The sequence below is a fragment of the Orycteropus afer genome, unplaced genomic scaffold (genome assembly GCF_000298275.1).
Source record: "Orycteropus afer afer isolate SDZICR_OR568_19922 unplaced genomic scaffold, OryAfe1.0 scaffold00130, whole genome shotgun sequence".
Classification (NCBI taxonomy): domain Eukaryota; kingdom Metazoa; phylum Chordata; class Mammalia; order Tubulidentata; family Orycteropodidae; genus Orycteropus; species Orycteropus afer.
The window spans coordinates 6,179,210-6,201,267 of NW_006921717.1; the positions used below are offsets into that span (position 1 = coordinate 6,179,210).

A 22,058-nucleotide genomic window follows, 5' to 3' on the forward strand; every position below is an offset into this window, starting at 1 on the left:
AGAGGGCATGTATTGCTATGAATCATTAATTTCAGTAATTTGGGTAAATTAAGTTCAATAACTTATTCTTTTACATATATATTTAAGTATTACCTAGCATTTGTAGTATTTTCAAATTCCTGTGGATTGGCAACGATTCCAATGATATTATCTGTGCTGAGTGAAGACTCTGTCTTATGTGAGAAGCTTTCAGCATTCCTATAAATATCCTACCCCCTATATTTTTCTGCAAACTCCATTCACAATTCTGCTTGCTGGCCAGGTACAGGGGGCTGGTGTAAAAGAGTCTGTGACTATCCCATATTGTAATGTGAGATTGAATTTAAATTAAGTTACCTAGACACAACATATAAAGTCATATCTTGACTCTCGTGGGCTTTTTGAAATTTTCTACAGCTTCAACTTAAACTTGGAAATTTGGAAGACAACTACCTAGCTAACCAACTGAAAGAGAGCCATATATCTGCCTATTTCAAAGAAAGGGGATCCAACAGAATGCAGAAATTATCAAACAATATCATTAATATCACTTTCAAGTAAAATTATGCTGAAGATATTTCAAAATGGGTGCAGCAGTACATCAACAAGGAACTATCAATATTCAAGCTGGATTCAGAAGAGGACATGGAAAAAGGGATATCATTGCTGATGTCACATGGATCTTGGCTGAAAGCAGAGAATACCAGAAAGATGTTTTATTGACTATGCGAAGGTATTTGACTGTAGGGATCAGAAATTATGGATAACATTGTGAAGAATGAGAATTTCAGAACACTCAATTATGCTCATGAGGAAACTACATGGACCAAGAAGCAGCCAGTTGAACAGAACAAGGAGATACTGCTTGGTTTAAAACTAAGAAAAATGTACATCAGGATTGTATCCTCTCACCAAACTTATTCAATTTGTATGCTGAGCAAATAATCCAAGAGCTGGGCTATATGAAGAACACAGCATCAGGACTGGAAGAAGACTCATTAACAATCTGTGATACACAAATGACATAACCTTCTTTGCTGAAAGCAAAGAAGACTTGAAGCACTCACTGATGAAGACCAGAGACTATACCTTCGGTATGGATTACACCTGAACATAAAGAAACCAAAAATCCTCACAACTAGACCAATAAGAACATCATGATAAATGGAGAAAAGATTGAAATTGTCAAGGATGCCACTTTACTTGGATCCACAATCAATACTCATGGAAGCAACAGTTAAGAAATCAAATAAGTTATTGCACTGGGCATATCCGTCTTGGAAGAAGTAAAGTCAGAATGCTCCTTAGAGGCAAGGATGGTGAGATTTCATCTCACATACTTTGGAGATGAAAGTCCAGAAGGACATCGTGCTTGGAAAAGGAAAGGGCCATCAAAAAAGAAGAAAACCCACAGTGGCAACAACACTGGGATCAAACATAGTGACAGTAGTGAGGATGGCACATGACCAGGCAGTGTTTCATTCCGTTTTACAAAGGATCACTATGAGTCAAAACCAACTGGATGGTATCTAACAACAACAGAGTTGGCAGGTTATCTCTTCCCTACATCCAATTATATGTAGGGACTTCTGTGTTGCTGTGAAGCTAGAGGATAGGCTGCCAGTATTTCAAATACCAGCCAAGTCACCCACAGCAGGCAGATTTCCATGGAGCATCCAGACAGACTGGGAAGAAAGATAGGGCTATCCACTTATGAAAAAAACTGGTCACTGAAAACCTTATGAATAGCAGTGAAACACTAATATATTACTGGAAAACTTTATGACTAGCCATGAAACATTATCTGAGATAGTGCCTGAAATACAGCCCCTCAGGTGGAAGGCACTCAAAATATAACTAGAGAAGACCTGCCTCCCAAAAGTAGAGTCGACCTTAATGATGTGACTAGAGTAAAGCTTTTGGGACCTTCATTTGCTGATGGGGCATCACTCAAAATGGGAAGAAATAGCTGAAAACAGTCATTAATAATTGGAACATGGAATGTATGAAGTATGAATTTAGGAAAATTGGAAGCTGTCAAAAATTAAATGGAATGGATAAAGATGGGTATTCTAGGCATTAGGGAGCTGAAATGGACTGGTGTTGGCCATTTTGAATCTGACAATCCTATGAGCTACTATGCCAGGAATGACAAATTGAAGAGGAATGGTGTTGCATTCATTATCAAAAGGAACATTTCAAGATCTCTCCTGAAGTACAATGCTGTCAGTGATAGGACAATATCCATATGCCTACAAAGAAGACTGGTTAATATTACTATTATTCAAATTTACCCACCAATTACTAAAACCAAAGATAAGGAAATTGAAAATGTTTACCAACATCTGTGTGGTAGTTAAGGTTGTATGTCACCATGGCTGGGCCTGGTTGAGGGGCTGGGCAGCTGGATGTAGTTATTCTCTGTGGTTTCTCTGTGGTGAGATTGGCGATCAGTTCCATGGTGGAATCTACTGAAACAGCTGAATAGCTGCTTTAGCAATGTGGTCTGCTTCTAGTATATAAGAAGCAGCTTTGAGGAAGGTCTCTAGCTTTTTGGCACACTTGAACCCTGCATGTAGCCAAGTCACTGTTCAGCAGGCTGCTATGCCCTGCCAATCTTGGGACTTTTTCTGGACTTGAATTAGTGCCCTGCCATGTTGTTTGGTAATATCATTGTTGTTGTTGTTGTTATGTGCCATCAAGTCAGACTCGACTCAAAGCGACCCCTTCTTGGGTTTTCAAGATGGTATCACTACGGAAGTAGATTGCCCAACCTTCCTTCCAAGGAGTGGCTGGTGGGTTTGAATTGCCAGGCTTCTGGTCAGCAGTCAAGTGCCTTAGGCACTACACTACCAGAGCTCCCTTGGTGATATCAGGACTGTGGTTTTTCACTTGTCAACCTTAGGGCTGTCAGCCTCAGCAGCCAGTAGCTGCCTGAGTGGAGAAAAGCCTCCAGTTTCAGTGGGCCAGGAGCAAGAGGCAGTTGCTGAAGCCCAAGGCTGAGGGGCTTTCACCAGTCCCTAGAGCCTGGCACTTAGAACTCAGACTTTTAGCCTCCAAAAATTGTAAAAATAAACTCTTATTTGTTAAAGCCATCCTTTTTGTGGTATTTCTGTTAGAATGGCAGTAGGTAACCAAAACAATCTGCAGTCTAAAGTTGACCAAACATGCAATCAAGATGTATCAATAATTACTGGTGATTGGAATGAGAAAGTTAGAAACAAAGAAGAATCATTGGTAGTTGGAAAAAACATGGTCTTGTGATAGAAATGACACCGGAGATCACATGACAGAATATTGTAAGACCAATGGCTTATTCATTGCAAACACATTTTTTCAACAACATAAACGGTGGCTATACACATGAATCTCACCAGATGGAATACACAGGAGTTAGATCAACAACATCTGTGGAAAGAGGGGAAGGAGATGCTCGACATCATCAGTCAAAACGAGGCTGGGAGCTGACTGTGGAACAGACCATCAAATTGCCCATGTGCAAGTTTAAGTTGAAGCTAGAGAAAATTAAACTAAATTCACAAGAGCCAAAATATGACCTCGATTATATCCCACCTGAATTTAGAGACCATCTGAAGAATAGATTTGATGCATTGACCACCAATGGCCCAAGAACAGATGAGTTATGAAATGACATCAAGAACATCATACATGAAGAAAGTAAAACAGTCATTTAAAATGAAAGGAAGAAAAGACCAAAATGTATGTCAGAAGAGACTCTGAAACTTGCCTTTGAATGTAGAGTGGCTAAAACGAATGGAAGAAATGCTGAAACAAAAGAGCTGATCAGAAGATTTCAAAGGGCAACTCGAGAAGACAAAACCAAGCATTATAATGAAATGTGCAAAGACCTGGAGTTAGAAAACCAAAAGGGAAGAACATGCTCTGCATCTCTCAAGCTGAAAGAACTGAAGAAAAATTTCAAGCCTTGAGTCGCAATATTGAAGGAGTCTATGAGTAAAATATTGAATGATGCAAGAAGCATAAAAAGAAAATGGAAAGAATATACAGTTACTGTATCAAAAATAATTGATTGATGTCCAACTATTTCAGGAGGTAGCGTATCATTCAAAAACCAATGGTACTGAAGGAAGAAGTCAAAACTGTACTGAATGAATTGGCCAAAAAACAAGACTCCAGGAATTGAAGGAATGCCCATTGAGATGTTTCAACAAACAGATGCAGTGCTGGAGGTGCTTACCTGTTCATGCCAAGAAATTTGGAAGACAGCTACCTGTCCAAGTGACTGCAAGAGATCCATATTTGTGCCCATTCCAAAGAAAGGTGATCCAACAGAATGTGGAAATTATCAAACAATATCATTGATATCACACACAAGTAAAATCTTGCTGAAGATGATTCAAAAATGGTTGCAGCAGTATATTGAGAGGGAATTTCCAGAAATGCAAGACGGATCCAGAAGAAGATGTGGAACAAGGGATATTGTTGCTGATGTCAGGTAAATTCTTAGCTGAAAGCAAAGAATATCAGAAAGATGTCTACCTGTGTTTTATTGACTATGCAAAGGCATTTGCCTGTGTGGATCATAATAATATTATAGATAACATTGCAAAAAAAGAAAATTCCGAACACTTAGTCATTCTCATGAGGAACCTGTACATAGACCAGGAGGCTGTTGTTTGAATAGAACAAGGGGATATTGCATGGTTTAAAATCAGGAAGGGTGTGCATCAGGGTTGTATTCTTTCATCATATTTATTCAATCTATATGCTCAGCAAATAATCCAAGAAGCTGGACTATGTGTAGAACACCACATCAGGACTGGAGGAAGAACCATTAAAACCTGTGATATGCAAATGATACAACTTTGTTTGCTAAAAATGAAGATGACTTGAAGCACTTATTTTTGAAGATCAAAGACTACAGTGTTCAGTATGGATTACACCTCAGTATAAGGATAACAAAAACCCTTGCAACTGGACCAATAAGCAATATCATGATAAACAGAGAAAAGATTGAAGTTCTCAGGGATTTCATTTCACTTGGGTCCATAGTCAACCCCCATGGAAGTAGCAGTCAGGAAATCAGATGTCATATTGCACTGGGAAAATCTGCTGCAAAAGACCTCTTTAAAGTGTTAAGAAGCAAAGATGTCATTGTGAAGATTAAGGTGTGCCTGGCCAAAGCCATGGTATTTTCAATTGCCTCACATGGAACTGAAAGTTGAGTACTAATAAGGAGGAGAGAAGAAGAGTTGATATCTTTGAATTGTGTTGGTGAAGTACACTGAATATACCATGGACTGCCAGAAGAACAAACAAATCTGTCCTGGAGGAAGTACAGCCAGAATGTTCCTTGGTGACAAGAATGACCAGACTTCATCTCACCTACTTTGATCATGTTGTCAGAAGGGATCATTCCTGGAGAAGGATATCATGCTTGGTAAAGTAGAGAGTCAGCAAAGAAGGGGCAGACCCTTAACAAGATGGATTGGCACAGTGGCTGCAGCCATGGTGGGCTCAAGCATAGGCAGGATTGTGAGGATGGCTCAGGATAGGACAGTGTTTCATTCTGCTGTGCATAGGGTCACTGTGGGTCAGAACTGACTCGATGGCACCTAACAACAACAGATCCAATTATCAGCTCCCTTTCCCTGTCACCTCCATGGTGAAGATTTCTCCAGCATTCTTTATTCCATTCATGCATGCAACTTTTTGAAGTTCCTTTAAGCCCTCCTCTGGCTTGTTATTGACAATCAGCCACCGACCAGACTCCACCAGACACCTGATGAAAGAAGAAAACACAAATGCAGACAAACGTCACTTGCTTATTAGCCACATAACCTACGATCTAATACACATGTCTTTTCCACCTGACACATTCCACTAGACTCTTGTTCTCATTATCCAAAATAAGCCACAATGAGGAAAATATGAATATGACACCAGGTAACAAACACTCGTTGTTAGAAGTCAATCTTTGGCATATAATTGGATCCTCTTAAAGACAGGTCTTCTTGGAAGCTAGTAAAGTTTGGGTTTCAGGAGCCTATAATTGCTCCATAAATTATTTAGTTCAGGGACTGGAAACCACAACCCTCATGTCAAATCCAGCCCACAGAACTCTTTTGCAAATAAATTTTATTGGAAGACAGCATGATCATTCATTTACGAATTATCTATAGCTGCCTTTGCACTTAGGATACTGAGTTAAGTAGTTGTTAAAGATACCACATGATCCATGATGCCTAAAACATTTACAGGGTAGCTCTTCATAGACAAAAGAAAAAAAAAAAAAAAACTCCACAGATTCCCCACCTCTTGACCTAGGTTTACCTTCTTTTCTATAATAAAAATCGTTTCATGGGAATTTTACTTCCATAATATAGCACAGAGGAGCTCTGGTGGTGTAGTACCTAAGTCATTTGACTGCTAACCAGAAGGCTGATGGTTCAAACCTACCAGCCACTCCTCAGAAGGAAGATTGGGCAATCTGCTTCCATAGTGATACCACCTCAGAAACCCAGGGAAAGGGTCGCTATGAGTCGGATCCAACTCCATGGCAGTGAGTTTGGTTTTGGTTTGGAATGTAGCACAATCCCAATGCCCGGACAGAGGATCATTGCTACTCCGACTTTTCCATGTAAATGGCACAGACAGCAGATGGGACTATGAGTTTAGGTCCAGGTATGGATCAAATAGAAACCATGTGAACTAGTTTCTGTGTCTGTTCTCATGACAGAGGGCCTTGGAGATAAAATTTAAGAATAGGCTCCTACCTAGTGGTCATGGTTGCATGACATGGTGAACATAACCAATGTCACTGAATCATACATGCAAACACTGCAGAACTGGCCAGTGGTATATATATTTCTGTGACAATAAAAAAGAGAGTAAGTTCCTACCTTGAGGACAGAAAGAAGATGAAGAAGGGCAGAGATAGCACCAGCTGGAGTGTGCGCCACTCTTGAATAGCAAAAGCCAGGCCTCCCAAGAGTATCTGTCCCACACTAGCGGCACAGTGTCCTAGTGTTATCACCATGGCTTTGGATTCAGTCATTGCCCACTCCGACACTGAAAGAAAATTCACACATGATGTTAAATTCAGAGAAAGGTGAAACTTCCTAATCTACTTCAGCTCATAGAGAATGTGGAAGGCCTAGCAGGTTGACTTACTGAGCAAGCCACAGTTGATCAAAACACCCATGGAAGAAAAGCCAGTCAAGAAACGCAGTGAACAGTAAATAAGGAAGGTGGGAGCAAAGGCCACACCCGTTCCAAAGACAGCCAGTTGGAGGTAACACCATTTGAGCACCACTTTCCGTCCAAACCTACGGAGGAAGAAGCCAGATTATATTACCTTGGACAGAAATCACCTGCATTCACACTTAATAAAAGTATCGTATCTTGAAACCTAAGGCAATTTTTTTTTCATGATGGTAAGGATATATGTAACAGAACATTTGCCATTTCAACATTTTTTACATGTCCAATTCAGTGATTTTCTGTTTATCACACTGGGCAACCATCACTACTATCCATTTCCAAATTTTTCCAGCAGCCTTAACAAAAGCTCAGTACCCACTAAACAATCACTCCCTCATTTTCTCTCCCTCCTGCCTCTGTTGTTGTTGGTGGTGGTAAGTGCTGTCGAGTTAGCTCCGACTCGTAGCAACCCTATGTGCAGCAGAACAAAACACTGCCCGGTCCTGTGCCAGCCTCGGGTAACCACTAGTAAATGTTGGTCTCTATATATTTGTTCAATATATTTCATATAAGTGGGATCATATAATATCTGTCCTTTTGTGACTGACTTATTTCACTCAGCATAACATTTTCAAGGTTCATCAATAGTGTAGCATGGATCAGGACATCATTCCTCTTTATGGCACAGTAATACTCCATTGTATGCATGTAGGACATGTTCTTTATTTGTTGTTGATGGACATTGAGGTTCTTTCTGCCTTTTGGCTAATGTTAATAGTGATGCAATGAACACTGATGCTCATGTATGTGTGTTCTTGATTTCAGTGATTTGGGATATATGTGTAGGAGTGAAAGAGCTAGATCATATGGTAATTTCATGTTTAACTTTTTGAGGGCCCATTCAAATGTTTTTCGACAGTGACTGTACCATTTTACATTCGCACAAGCAATGGATGAGGGTTCCAATTTCTCCACATCCTCATCAGCATCTGTTGTTTTATGTTTTTGTTTTGTTTTGTTTTTTAATCAGTGCCATCTTAGTGGATGTTAAGTTCTACCTCATTATGTTATTTCCCTAATGGTTGATGGGGAGTCCTGGGTGGCATAACTGGTTGGGTGCTAGACTACTATCCAAAAGGTTGGCAGTCTGAACCCACCCAGAGGCACCTCAGGCCCGGCATTCTGCTTCTGAAAGGTCAGAGCCTTGAAAACTCTGAAGCTGTTCTATTTTGCATACAAGGGGTCAACATGAGTCAGAATCAACTTGACAGTAACTAACAACAACACTGGTTGATGACACTGAACACCTTTCCTTATGCTTGTCTACCATTTGTATTTCTTCTTTATTGATATAGCTATTCAAGTCCTTACCCATTTTTTAAATTGGGCATTTTGTCTTTTTGTTGTTAAGTAGTAGGAGTTATATATTCTGGATATTAAACTCTTATCAAATATGTATTTCCCAATATGTAGGCTGACTCTTCACTTTGTTGATAAAGTCCTTGATGTGCAGAAGTTTTTTAATTTTTATTAAATCCCATTTATATATTTTGTCTTTTCTTGCTCTGTCATTTGGTGTCATGTCTAAGAATTCATTGTTAAATACTAAGTCCTGAAGCAATTACTTTGTTTTCTTCTAAGAATGTTTTAATTCTTACATTTAGTCCTTTTGAGGTAATTTTTATATATGGTGTGAGGTATGGGTCCAGCTTTATTTTTGTACATGTGGAAATCCACTTGTACCAGTACCATGTATTGAAAAGACTATTTTTTTCCATTGAACAGACTTAAGACCTTTGTCAAAAATCAATGAACCATAGATGTGCAAGTTTATTTCTGGACTCAATTCTATTTCATGGGTCATTATTATACCAGTACCAATTTGGATAATTTGGATACTGTAGCTTAACAGTATATTCTGAGATTGTGAAATATATGTCCTCCTGTTTTGTTCTTCTTTTTACAAGATTACTTTGACTACACAGGGCCCATTACAGTTCTATATATATTTGAGGATTGTTTTTTCCATGTATGTAAAGAAAGATGGAATTTTGGTGGGGAATGTATTGAATCTATAGATTGCTGTGGGTGATGCTGACATCTTAACAATGTTTTCTTCTCACTCATGAACCCAAAATGTCCTTCTGTTTATTTAGATCTTTAATTTCTTTCACTGGATATTAATAGCTGTCAGTGTACACATTTTCACTTCCTTGGTTTAATTCATTTTTAGGTACTTTGTTCTTTTAGGTGCTATTATAAATAGAACTTTTTTCCTTTTTCAGAATGTTCATTGGTGATGTATGGAAATCCAGCTGATTTTTTGCAAGTTGATCTTGTATCTCAATGCTTTGCTGACTTTATTCATTAGGGCTAGTAGGTTTCTTGTGGATTCTTTGGGATTTCTATAAATAAAGTCATATCATTAGCAAATACGAATAGTTTTACTTTCACCTTCCCGATTTGAGTACCTACCTTTTATTTCTTTCTCTTGCCTAATTCCTCTGGCTGAAACTTCCAGTACAATATTGAATAGCAGTCATGACAGCAAGCATCCTTGTCATGTTTCTGAACTTAGAGGAAAAGCTCTCAGTCCTTCTGCACTGAGAATGGTGTTAGGTGTGGGTTTTTCATAAATATCCTTTATCAGATTGAGGAATTTTCCTTCTATCCCTAACTTGTTGAGTGTTTTTATCACAAAAGGATATTAGATTTTGTTAAAAGCCTTCTCTTCCATGATTTAGATGGTCATATGATTCTTTTTCTCTGTTCTATTAATGTTTCGTGTTACATGATTGATTTTGTAATGTTGAATCGCCTTTGAGTTTCTGGGATAAATCCCACTTGATTATGGTCTGTAATCCTTTTGACATGCTTTTGGATTCAGTTTGCTGGATTTTTTTTTTTTTTTAGGATTTTTGCATTAATATTCACTAAGGATATTGGTCTATATGTTTCCTTTCTTCTGATGTCTTTGTCTGGTTTTGGTATCAAAGTAATGCTAGCCTCATAGAATTATTTAGGAAGTATTCCACCCTCTTCCATTTTCTTGAAAAGTTTAAGAAGGATTGGAGTCACTTCTATAAATGTTTCGTAGAATTCCTTATTGAAGCCATATGGTTCAGGGCTTTTCTTTTATGAAAAGTTTCTGATTACTAATTCAATCTGCTCATTTGTTGAGGATTTTGTCAAGATCTTCTATTTCTTCTTGAGTCAATGTAGGAAATTTGTGTTTCTCAAAATTTGTCCATTTTATCTAAGTAACTAATCTGTTGGCATAAAATTGTTCATAGTATTCTCTTATGATACTTTTTATTTCTGTAGTGTCAATTGTAATGTCCCCACTTTCATTTCTGATTTTACATATTTACATCTTCTCTTTTTTCTTTGTCAATCAAGCTAGAAGAATGACAATTTCATTGATCTATAAATAAAAATTAATACTTCTGGTGTCACTGATTCTTTCTATTATTTTCTTGTTCTCTATTTCATTTATCTCTCCTTTGATACTTGTCTTTTTCCTCCTTTCTAGATAGTTTGGACCTGGTTTATGACCCTAATTACAAGTGACCTAGTTTCTGTTAGAACATATTGAAATAAATGTAGTCTACTAAGTTGAAATGTTATACCTTTTAGTATTTAGTATATACCACCTTAAGCTTGAACTTCCTCTTTCATCAGATGATTGGGTGGGAATTACTGCATTTATCTCTTTCTGATTTTCTTTCTCAACTATCTATATCTTCCATATGTATATATGTATGTATCTGTCTATATAGATCTACCTATCTTTTTTTCAGTAAACTTTTCTTATTGGAATAATTTTATAGAAAATTTGCAAAGATCATATTGAGAATTATTACATACTCTGATCCAGTGTCCCTTAAAGTTATCATCTTAGATAACCATACTACATTTCCCAAAACTAAGAAACTAATATTAGTACAATATGAATAACTAAATTATAACTTTATTCAGATTTCACCAGTTTTTCAGTCTTGTCCTTTTACTTTCTAGAATCGTCTAGGATTAATCACATAAATCACTATATCTTCTTAGTCTCCCCTGATATATAGCAGTTTCTCAATGTTTTTCTTCTTTTTATGACCTTGACAGATTTTAAGAACACAGATCAGGTATTTTATAGAATGTCTACGGTTGTTGTTGTTGTTATGTGCTGTCGAGTCTCGACTCATAGCAACCCCTCCTTGGGTTTCCGAGGCAGTATCACTACGGAAGTAGATTGTCCAACCTTCCTTCTGAGGAGTGGCTGGTGGGTTTGAACCGCCAGCCTTCTGGTTAGTAGTCAAGTGCTTTAGGGTAGTTAAGGTTGTGTGTCAACTTGGCTGGGCCTCATTTTGAGTGCAGAGGCAGCTGGATGTTATTCCCCATGGCGAGATTGATAATTGGTTCCATGGTGGAACCTGTCATGAGCCCCTGAGTAGCTGCTTTAGGGATGTGGTAGGAGAAGGTGTGGGAACGGTCTGCAGCTTTTTGGCATGCGTGGTACCTGTATGTAGCTGAGTCTTCAGTCAGCAGCCTGCCATGATTCCTGCTGACCTTGGGATTGTCTCTGGACTAGAATTAGTGGCCTGCCATGTTGTTTGGTAATATTGGGACTGTGCCATTTTACCTGTCAACCTTGGGCTTGTCAGCCTCAACAGCCAGCAGCTGCCTGAGTGAAGAGACATCTCTAGCTTCAGTGGGCCAGGAGCAAGAGGCAGAGCTGAAGCCCACGGTCGAGGGCCTTTCACCCAATCCCTTAAGCTTAGCATTTTGAACTCAGACTTCTAGCCTCCAAAAATGTAAAAGAATAAATGCCTGTTTGTTAAAGCCGCACATTTGTGGTATTTTCCTTAGAGTGTCACTAGAGAACCAAAACAACCTCTTACCAATTTTGGTTGGTCTGATGATTTCTGATCATTAAACTGGAATGGTAGGTTTCTGTAAAGAACAGTACAGAGATGAAATGTTCTGCAGATGTATGAGGTTAATATGATTTATCGCTGGTGATGGTAACATTGATCACGTGGTTAAGATAGTATGTGCCAGGTTTCTCCACTGCAAACTTATTTTATTCTCCTCTCAATTCTCTGTTCTTTGGAAGTGAGTGGTATACGCAGCTCACATTCAAAGGGAAGAGAATTAACTCCATTTCCTTGAGAAGCAAATATCTACATTTGTTATTTGGACTTCTGTAAGTTAGATTTGCCCTTTGTTTTGGTTAGCTAGTGTCACTCTGACAGGAACAACACACAAATGGGATGGCCTTAACAAACGGGAGTTTATTCTCTCACAATTTGGAGGCTTTGAGTCCAAGTTCAAAGTACCAGGCTCTGGGGGCTGGGTGAAAGCCCCTCAGCCTTGGGCTTCAGCTCTGCCTCCTGCTCCCGGCCCACTGAAGCTGGAGGCTTTCCTCCACTCAGACAGCTGCTGGCTGCTGAGGCTGACAAGCCCAAGGTCAACAAGTAAAAAGGCACAGTTCCAATGTTACCAAACGATATGGCAGGACACTAATTCAAGTCCAGATGAAGTCCCAAGATTGGCAGGGCATGGCAGGCTGTTGAACAATGACTTGGCTACATGCAGAGTTCAAGCATGCCAAAAGGCTAGAGACTGTTCACCAAGGCTTCTCCTTATATACAGAAAGCAGACCACATCCCTAAGGCAGCTACTCAGCTGCTCACAATAGATTCCACCATGGAGCTGACTACCAGTCTCATCATGGAGAATACTCCATCCAGCTGCCCAGCCACTCAACCAGGCCCAGCCAAGTTGACACCCAAACTTAACTACCACATCCTTTCTTCTACCCAATGCATTTATTTATTTATTCAATTAGTTAATTCAGTTCAGTATGTATTTACATATATTTATCTTATTTACATTTACTTACATTAATTTTATTAATGTATTTTATTAATTTTATACTTTGGGACATGATCCATCACCCACTACCACTGAGTTGATTCTGACTCACAGTGATGCTACAGGACATGGGAGAACTGTCCTATAGGGCTTCTAAGGCTGAAAATCATCTTTTCCCCACAGGGGGGCTGGTAGGTTTGAACTGCTAGCATTTCGTTAGTAGCCTAATGCTTTGACTGCACCACCAGAGTTCCTATCCATTCCTATAATCCATTACTACATTATTAATTTTGTTAGTCAAGTTTTTCCAACTTTTGTCATTAGGTGCTCTTTCAGGTTGCCCCCTATGTCTCCTTGACATGTTCACAGTCTAAAAAAAAGGAGAAGAAGAAGAAGCAATTCCTAATTTTCTGGCACTACTAGGTACTCCAGGCCCATCCTGAATTTTCCCTGCCTCAGTCTAACGTTTTCTCCAGGTATTCTGGTTTCTAGATTTAGAGAGTGATATTTAGAAACCAAACTATGGCATTGGGTGTGTTTGTTGCCACTGATGAGTCCCTGTGTTTAGGTCCCGTGTAATCTAACATCAGGACCTATCTCCATTCAGGAGGAAGGATGAAAATCAAGATCAGCAGAAAACTGGTTCCTGTGATGTGGAGGGCCAACATACCTCCACTCTCCAACTTTTTTACCATTTCTGACACCAGCCATCCCCTCTCCGTTGGCCCATTCTCCTTCTCTGCTGGGCTTGATAATTCATTACAATGGCCACACAGGACCCACAGCCCACACTCACACTTGTGTGGTTTATGAAGGAAGCAACAAGCTATAACTGAATCTCAGGATAAACTTGGAACTAACAGGATACAACTGAGGAGACAGGATCAACTTTGTCGAGCAAGATAGCTTCCAACCAGGATGACTCTCAGCTCATGCTTTGTCCGTGCTAGCTGACAGCCCTTCTCTCAGCTGTGCCAGACAACAACCTTCTCTCTGCCATACTAGCTAGTGATCCTTTGCCTTGGACTACATTCATGGTGCCCAGGGCCCTGCACAGCTCCCAATGCGTCTGCTATGCCACTGGGCCTTGCTGGGCCTTGCCTTTGCTGCTGGGCATCCCTGGGCCTCTGCCCTGCTCAGGCAAATGAGTAGGGGTTCTTCTAGATCTGCTGACAAGTGCCCAGAAGCAGCCCAGTCCACCAGCAAGCCTCCTGTCTGAAGGCACTCAGCTTTCTCTCTCTCCCTTCATGGCCCAACAAACCAGCCCCATGGTTCCTGCTGCTCATACTGCTGTCGCTGTCTCAGGCCATTTCTCACTGCCTTGCACCATCTTCAGTGTTACAGACCTAGACCCATATTGTAGCTCTCTTAGAAGGTTCTCTCTTTGTCTCACTGCCTCTCTCAAAACCTTTGTTGGGGTCACGAACATTAGCCATTAGAAAGATGTAAATCAAAACAACAATGAGATACCATTTGGCCCCAGCACTGATAACAAAGTTCAACAACACAGACAATAACAAATACTGGAGAGGATGTGGAGAGGTTGAGACTCTCATGCACTGCTCGTGGGACTGTAAAATGACACAACCACTGTGGAAAGCAGTATGGCAATTCCTTAAAAAGTTGGAATTAGAAATACCATTTGATCCAGCAAGTGGTATATATCCAGGTATATATCCTAAAGAAGTGAAAGCCAGGACAAGAACAGACACATGCACACCCATGTTCGACACAGCACTGTTTATAATAGCAAAAAGTTGGCAACAACCTAGGTGCCCATCAGCAGGAGAATGGATAACCAAACTGTGGTACATACACACAATGGAATACCATGCAACACTAAAGAATAATGTGAGCAGCAGCAGGGATCCAGGTAAGTGGAGGGTGGAGAGATTTCAAGCAGCTAAGGGAGACAAACTTGTCTGTCAGTCTGTCACACTGTGGTGGTGTGTTGCCCTGAGGCTTGAGGCTGTGCCACCAGTGTTTCAAATGCCAGGAGGGTTGCACATGGTGCACAGGTTTCAGCATTGTTAGGTGTTTCACTGCCATTCATAAGGTTTTTAGTGGCCAGTTTTTTCAGAAATGGATTGCCACATCCCTCCTCCTAGTCTGTCTTAACCTGGAAGATCCACTGAAGCCTGTCCACCATGGGTGACCCTGCTGGTATGTGAGATATGGGTGGCATAGCCTCCGGCCTCACAGCAACATACAAGTCACCACAGTTTGACAAACTGGCAAACGAGTAATGGAACCCTAGTATACATAGGGGATTTCAGAATTGCTCACCCATGTCCTAAGAGAAATAAGTTTATAACTAGTGTATAGTGATTATATACACTTAAGAATTTCCAATCAAAGCATTGATTTTCAGTTATTTACATACGTTCTTTCTTCCCTAGCATTTCTATTGAAGTTATGCCTTGCATTTCCGGTATGGTTAGATTCACGTATCATAGTTTAAAATCTCTTCTGGAATCCCCTGACATCCTGATTGGTTTGTTTGTTAAATTTGCTTTCATTAAAATTCACTCTTTAGGAGATCTTGTAGCACAGTGCCTAAGGCATCTGACTGCTAACCAGAAGGTTGGTGGTTCAAACCCACCAGCCACTCCTTGGAAGCAAGACTGAACAATCTACTTCTGTAAAGATTTTGGGAGCTCTGGTGGCACAGTGCCTAAGGCATTTGACTGCTAACCAGAGGCTGGCGGTTCAAACTCACCAGCCACTCCTCAGAAGGAAGATTGGGCAATCTATTTCTGTAGAGGTACTGCCTCAGAAACCCAAAGAGGGGTCACTATGAGTCAGATCTGACTTGACAGCAGTGAGTTTGGTTTTTGGTGGGTTTTGTTTGTTTGTTTGTTTGTTTTTTATGATGTATGGTCCTATGGGTTTTGAGGAGGCATCAAGTCATGTATCCACCACCATAGTACCATCCAGAACAAGTCCATTGCCCTATCAAATCCTTCATTCAACCTCTTTGTAGTCAACATCTCCTCCTTCCTCATCCCCTGTCGACCAGTAATATTCATTCCATCTCTGTAGTTTGGATTTTCTCCACCATTGGGCCTCTCGGCCATTAACCTCTCTGTTGTTAGCCTCTCTGCCATTTCTCTGCACCTCCCAGCACTGGTGTCAACTACTAACTGGCTCAGCTCATAGCCAGTGTAGCAGCTCTCAGCTCTGCTCTGCTCAACTCTCTGCTGCAGCCCTTTTACCAGATTCTGGAAGGTTTTAAGTTCAGGGTTTCTGTGTCCCAGAGGATATGCTTCCCTCTCAGCTCTTTTCCAAGACGGAGAGATTCCAAAACTTTCTGCGTTTCAGTCCTTTATATATACTAGTCCTCATCAGTTACAAGGTGGGGCCTCCCTCACCAGATTGGAGCCCAACCAATCCTCAACAACCAGGAGATGTCAATAAACTTAAGTCTTATACAAAGCTAACATTCTCTGCCAGCAGAGACCAGCTCCTCTCCCTGGTCAAAAAGTAACAAACACTCTGGGGTAGCAAACAACTTGGAAAGTCTCCCAAATTGTTTTTCCCAAAGAACTAAGGTAATGGTAACAACTCCTCAGAGGCCACCAAATGTTTATGGGGGAAAATCCTCTAAGTTGTTTTGCCAAAGAGCTAAGGCAAAAGACATATAAAGAAACTCATTGCACCACACACACATACCCCACACCATACACACATTTGTTTGTAAAACTCTCTGTTCAATTGAGAACATACTTAAATCCTAATCATTCTAACTTCCCCAGCTGGAAATCTTGTTGATATTATGTGCCATCAAGTCACACCCAACTCATAGAGACCCCTCCTTGGGTTTCCGAGGCAGTATCACTATGGAAGTAGATTGCCTCATTTTCCTTCCGAGGAGTAGCTGGAAATCTTCAGCTGCCTTTGAAAACTCTACTCAAGATGCTTCAGTGCACACTTGTCACTTTCAGCTTAGACACTCCATTTGCCAACAGCTTCTCACTCAAGAAACCCTGTTACCTCTAATTGATTCATTGATCAGATTTTTCTTTTCCACACTGTTCTCCCAACCTCTCCTATTATCACATCTCCCAAAACATCCACAACACTATTTTTATGAAACTTTTCAAAATAATAAAAATTTTACTGAAGTTAAAAGGAAAATCATCTAGAAAGATGAACACATGAAGCATTGATCAAGTTTTACAAAGTGAATACATTCATTAAACTATCAATCAGATCAAGAAAGTGAACATGACTACCATAAAAGAAACCTACCATGCATCTCCAGTTGGTACTCCCACAAAAAAATAACAATGATCCTGATTTTAACACTAGAGGTTAATTTGTTTGTTTCATGTTTACAAAAATGAAATCGAGCAGTATATACTCTTTGGTGACAGTCCTAGGGATCTCTAGAGAAACAGAACCCAATATACATGTACAGGTACATGTCATATTTGAGTTATGGCCAACCATACTTACAACTATCTGTTGTTGGGTTTTTTTGTACATCTTATCATTAGTAATATGACTACATACAATGTTGTAGTATTAATTTTCTGATGTTATCATTCTCAGATGTTTATTTGCAGGTGTTCAACGATCTGATTTATAAAGATACTGACAATATAAGACAATGGTAATGAAAACTAAGAAGAAAGAGAGGTATTCAACTTACATCACACAGTGTAGTAAATTACGTGGTATGGCTTTTCTAGCCATAGTCTTTGTAACTCCCACCAGATTACTGGGTGACCATGCGATTTAAACTCCTGATTGTTAAAGTCATCCACCTGGAGTATTTCTGTTGGAGCAGCATGAAGTAATCTTCTGGGAAAGTTCACTCTCAGGTGTGTAGAACTCTGATGTTGGCATTGGTTGGCTTTGCCACTCTGCTAGGCTCAGAATGAACCCTCCTAGAGGCAGAAGGGATCTCTCACTGCCTGCTGACAGAGACTGAGTGCATTCCCGAACTTGAATTGTAGCCTGTTGCTTCCCTAATAAACCCGTAATCTGTGAGTTCTGTGTGGCCAGTGCGGCGAATTATCAATGCAGCAGAGAGGTGGTGGGTGCTGTGAGAGAGGGACGGTTGGTGTCAAGGATAGTAAGAGGCCTGGAGGATGGAGGCATGTCTGGCCTCATAGGAACAGGCCTTGGGCTGTTGATGGTGATTCTGTCTCCCTCTTGTGGAATTAGAGGAGGTCAGAAGATGCCACCTCCCTTCCCCTTTAGCACATCAGAACCAACTTACAACAGAGTCACTGGACTAGAACCTTGTTGTAAGTTGAGGATCTGTATACATAGAGAGAAATTGTGAGGAATTCATTCACACCATTGTAGAGGCTGACAAATCCAAAATTCTCTGGTCAGGCAATAGGCTGGAAATTCCAGTGGTCTTATATAGCAAAATTGGTAGGTCAGGTAGTATGGGAAAGAAAAGAATTCTTGCGGAACATTTATTTATAATCTGAAGGCCACATCATCCCTTGGGAAACCTCCAGTTTTGCTCTAAAGGCTTTGGACTGATTCAGTGATGCCCACCCATATTATGGAGGAAAATCTGCTTCTTTTAAGGCCAAGTGATTTAAATGCTCATTACATGTAAATTAACAGCAACGTCTAGACTAGTGTTTGACCAAACAAAAAGGGCACCATAGGCTAGCCAAATTGACACATAAAATTAACCATAACAATGACAGACTTCATTCACATAATTGGAAGTATTTACTGATGTTGGTGAGTATCAAAATAGCTTCTTCTCATTCTCATAACTGTATAGAAGTCCATTATGTGCTCACATCACAATTCTACTTTACCAATGAGTGATATGTTCAGTATGGGGATATTACAAACAATTGAGCTTGAATATTTCAAATTGTCAATATGACCATTTGTCTCCCCTGCACAAAAACCATCAATGGCTCCCTTAGATTTCTGAAAGAAGTTCAAGGTCCTTAGTAGCATCCGAGGCCGTGACAAGTCTTGCTTAATTCTCCACTTTCCTTTTCTGCCTCTTGCCCTCAGTTAATACCAAATCAAAACTGCTCTCTGTCCTTCCATTTCCATTTAAACTACCCTGTAATTTTAATGAGCGGCACAGAGTCTCAGCTCTGAGGATTGGTAAAAATGAGCAGCAGAACCCAAAAATACTGTCATTCCATGTCTACAACAAGCTCAAAGGACACAATTTTCAGCAGAGTTTACAAAAGCATGTTAGGTTGTGAGATGATCAGAAGTACCTCAATTTCCCCAATGTTGTCACTAAAGATAAAGACTTGGGTGGTGGCAACAATTGCCTGCTAAGTTACAGTGAATTATTTAATATGGTCCTTCTAGCCACACATGGTCTTATAACTCCCACAACACGATTGGACGGAACTATGCAAATTAGGTGCATGTGGGGATCAAATAGCTTGCTAATGCAAATAAGGTGCATGGAACCCTTTTGTGGGAGTGACTAATATAAATAAGGTACATGAAACACTTATAGGGAATTGGTTAGTTAGTGGTCTTGCTGGGGGAAAGGGGAGTAGCTTTGAAATTGATAAGGAGTTTGCTATGTAACCAGCTTCCCTGACAGGGTTTTAGAAGGAGACAGAGAGAGAGAGAGAAGAAGGAGTTGTGACATTGAAGACAGCAAGAGACAGTTCCATGGTAGCTGCAAGAGTCACAGCAGTGTGAGAAGGCAGGAGCCAGGAGATGGGCACAAGATGGCTGCAGTGCGGCTTGCCAGCCTATGAAGCTAAGAGCTGTAATGCTTGCCAAGAAGTCTCCGAGCAGGGCCTGGTGACAGAGGACGAGAAGAAGCTGTCCTGATCAAAGAAATGTATCCAGAATTGTTTCTGTTATTTCCAAGTTGATCCTGATCCTGAGTTGTACTCCGTTACTTCCCTAATAAAGCACTTAAGTGTTAAGTACCGTTTGTGAGTTCTGTGAAATATTGCAGCAAATTGTCAAATCCATAGATGGAACAGAGTACTGAGGAAAGGTGGAGTAGTTGATGTCAGAGATGACAGAGTGATACAACAGTTTGGAGAAGTTGGACATTTGGGACATCTTTAATCTCTGCCTCACAGGACCCAGTTTTGTGCTGATTCTTATCAAAGAAATTAGTCGGTACCTGCTTATTCAAACTAGGAGCTCCAGGTCATGGAAAGCACAAACCTGAATGCTCTGAGTTTCCTACACTCCTAGCTATGAAAGAGCCTTCCATGTTTACCTCATTTGGTTGCAAAAACTGTCTGTAACTAACATCTCACCAATAATTTACATCCATGGTACACACAAGTACATTTGTGCTACCACCAAACTAATTTTATAATGATCTCAACCCATCGTACCAGTGTAGCTACTTTGCAGATATGAAATGATGACCAGTCTCTGTGACATTACAATTATTTAGCTCTTGCATCACAGGGATGGAAGAATCTGGATATGGGTAAGTTTTAAGATGCTGTTTCACATTTTTACCTTAACCTTGTGTAAAATATCTCCTCTGAAAGTCCTTTCCTGATACCCTTCTGTCCCTTCCTTCCCCTCCATGAATATAGCACTTCCAATTCTGACTATGACACCAACTCTCATTTCCAGTTTACTGATCTACCCCTCGCATTAGCCTGTAAGTTCCTGTGGGAAGGTCAGAATCAAACCCAGAGCCAGACAATAAAAGTTTGATGAATGAAGGAGTAAATACATGAGCTGATAAACAAGCCTGAAAAAAAAAAAAAAATTTGACACTCACCTATCTGAGAGACAGCCACATATGAAGCTTCCTATCAGGCCTCCACTCATGAAAATGAACTGAGCCACTGATTTCAGAATCTGAGAGCCACACACCAAGTCCCACTGAAAGAGAATGAAGCAGCACGTAACAGCTTTGGATTAGTTTAAAACCATTCAGGTGCCCCTGATTCAAACCTCCTTACATGATTTGCAAGGTTCTCTGCTATTTGGATGCTGCTCACCAACCCCTTGTCCACCCTCCCTATCTAGCATCCTACACTCAATGAATATTGACACTCTTTCAGCTCTTTAAAAACAACACTACCTTCTCACTTCACAAGCTTCCAACAGTCTGTTCTATCTGGATGCCTTTTTGTATTTTCTTGCTCTAACTAACCACCATACTCCATTAACTAGCACATATTCTTTGCATCTTAGCTTAAATATAATATTCTCCAAGAAGCCATTCCTACTATGCATTAACTTATCATGTAATACTTCACATGGCACAGTTCTCCATCATGGTTATGCATGGTAATACCTAGAAATTTTCAAAGGCTTGGAGTAAGAATGAGCCCCTATGAATTTGGGCATTTTTCATGTGATTTCCAAAGAGCAAATTATCATACACTCAAAAACATTAATGGAGCCTCTCACCTCATTCACGATGGTGGAAGAGAAGACGCTTCGGTCATACACCCAGCCATCCACACAGGGCTCTGTATCTGGCTCACTCATGTTGGGGAAGGTCTCATTAAGCAGAAGGAGCTGCCACTGGGGGTGGAGGAAACGACGACACTTCTCTGGCCTCAGGTTTGAATCCAGGGGGATGGAGATTCTCAGAAGGACATCTGAGTTCAGGATCTCAGTACCATTAAAAGAGACAGTGTTGTTGTCCAGAACTTGAACCCAGCAGCGATGACCAGGGATGGCTGCAGTGAAGTTCTCCAGCAGACTGTGAGGACTCGCTAGTGCAATGGATGCTATAAGGAAAGCCATCTGAAGGATTTGGAACCTCCCCAGACCTCCTGCTTTTTCCAAGAGCTCCTGAAAGGCCATCGAGCTGAAGGGTTAATCTTCAAGCAGAAGCACAACAACTTGCAGAGATACTTCCAAATACTAAAAATGTTGGTTTTCGCTAGATGGGTGTTGATCCTACCCCACTTTCTCTTCAATCAGCCCAATTAAACCACTTCTGCAAAGCAGTATCGGCAGTTTCCCAGCCCCCTGCTGAATAAGAAAGCCAGAAATCTTCAAGCAAACCACCGAAGTAACTGTTTACCAACACTAGTTACATATGTTAACAAATAAACCGGCTTGAAGACCTG

At 40.4% G+C, this 22,058-nt stretch overlaps 1 protein-coding gene across 1 annotated transcript; it reads right to left on the bottom strand.

Annotated features, from left to right (window-relative positions):
* Window positions 1-5,598: 5,598 nt before the first annotated feature.
* On the bottom strand, window positions 5,599-21,789 carry LOC103200494 (solute carrier family 22 member 9-like). The gene is made up of 5 exons (XM_007944998.1): window positions 21,388-21,789; window positions 20,750-20,853; window positions 7,135-7,289; window positions 6,864-7,032; window positions 5,599-5,743 (listed from the first exon to the last, which is right to left on the bottom strand). The coding sequence occupies exons 1-5, from the start codon at window positions 21,787-21,789 to the stop codon at window positions 5,599-5,601; spliced, it is 975 nt and encodes a 324-aa protein (XP_007943189.1).
* Window positions 21,790-22,058: the final 269 nt, after the last annotated feature.

Excerpts from the sequence above, each read along its gene's own strand:
- LOC103200494 (XM_007944998.1), bottom strand. The coding sequence starts at position 21,789 with ATGGCCTTTCAGGAGCTCTTGGAAAAAGCAGGAGGTCTGGGGAGGTTC. Across the intron at positions 7,033-7,134 it reads GATCAACTGTGGCTTGCTCA|TGTCGGAGTGGGCAATGACT; the intron begins GTAAGTCAACCT and ends ATTTTCTTTCAG. Across the intron at positions 5,744-6,863 it reads ATCTTCTTTCTGTCCTCAAG|GTGTCTGGTGGAGTCTGGTC; the intron begins GTAGGAACTTAC and ends TTCTTTCATCAG.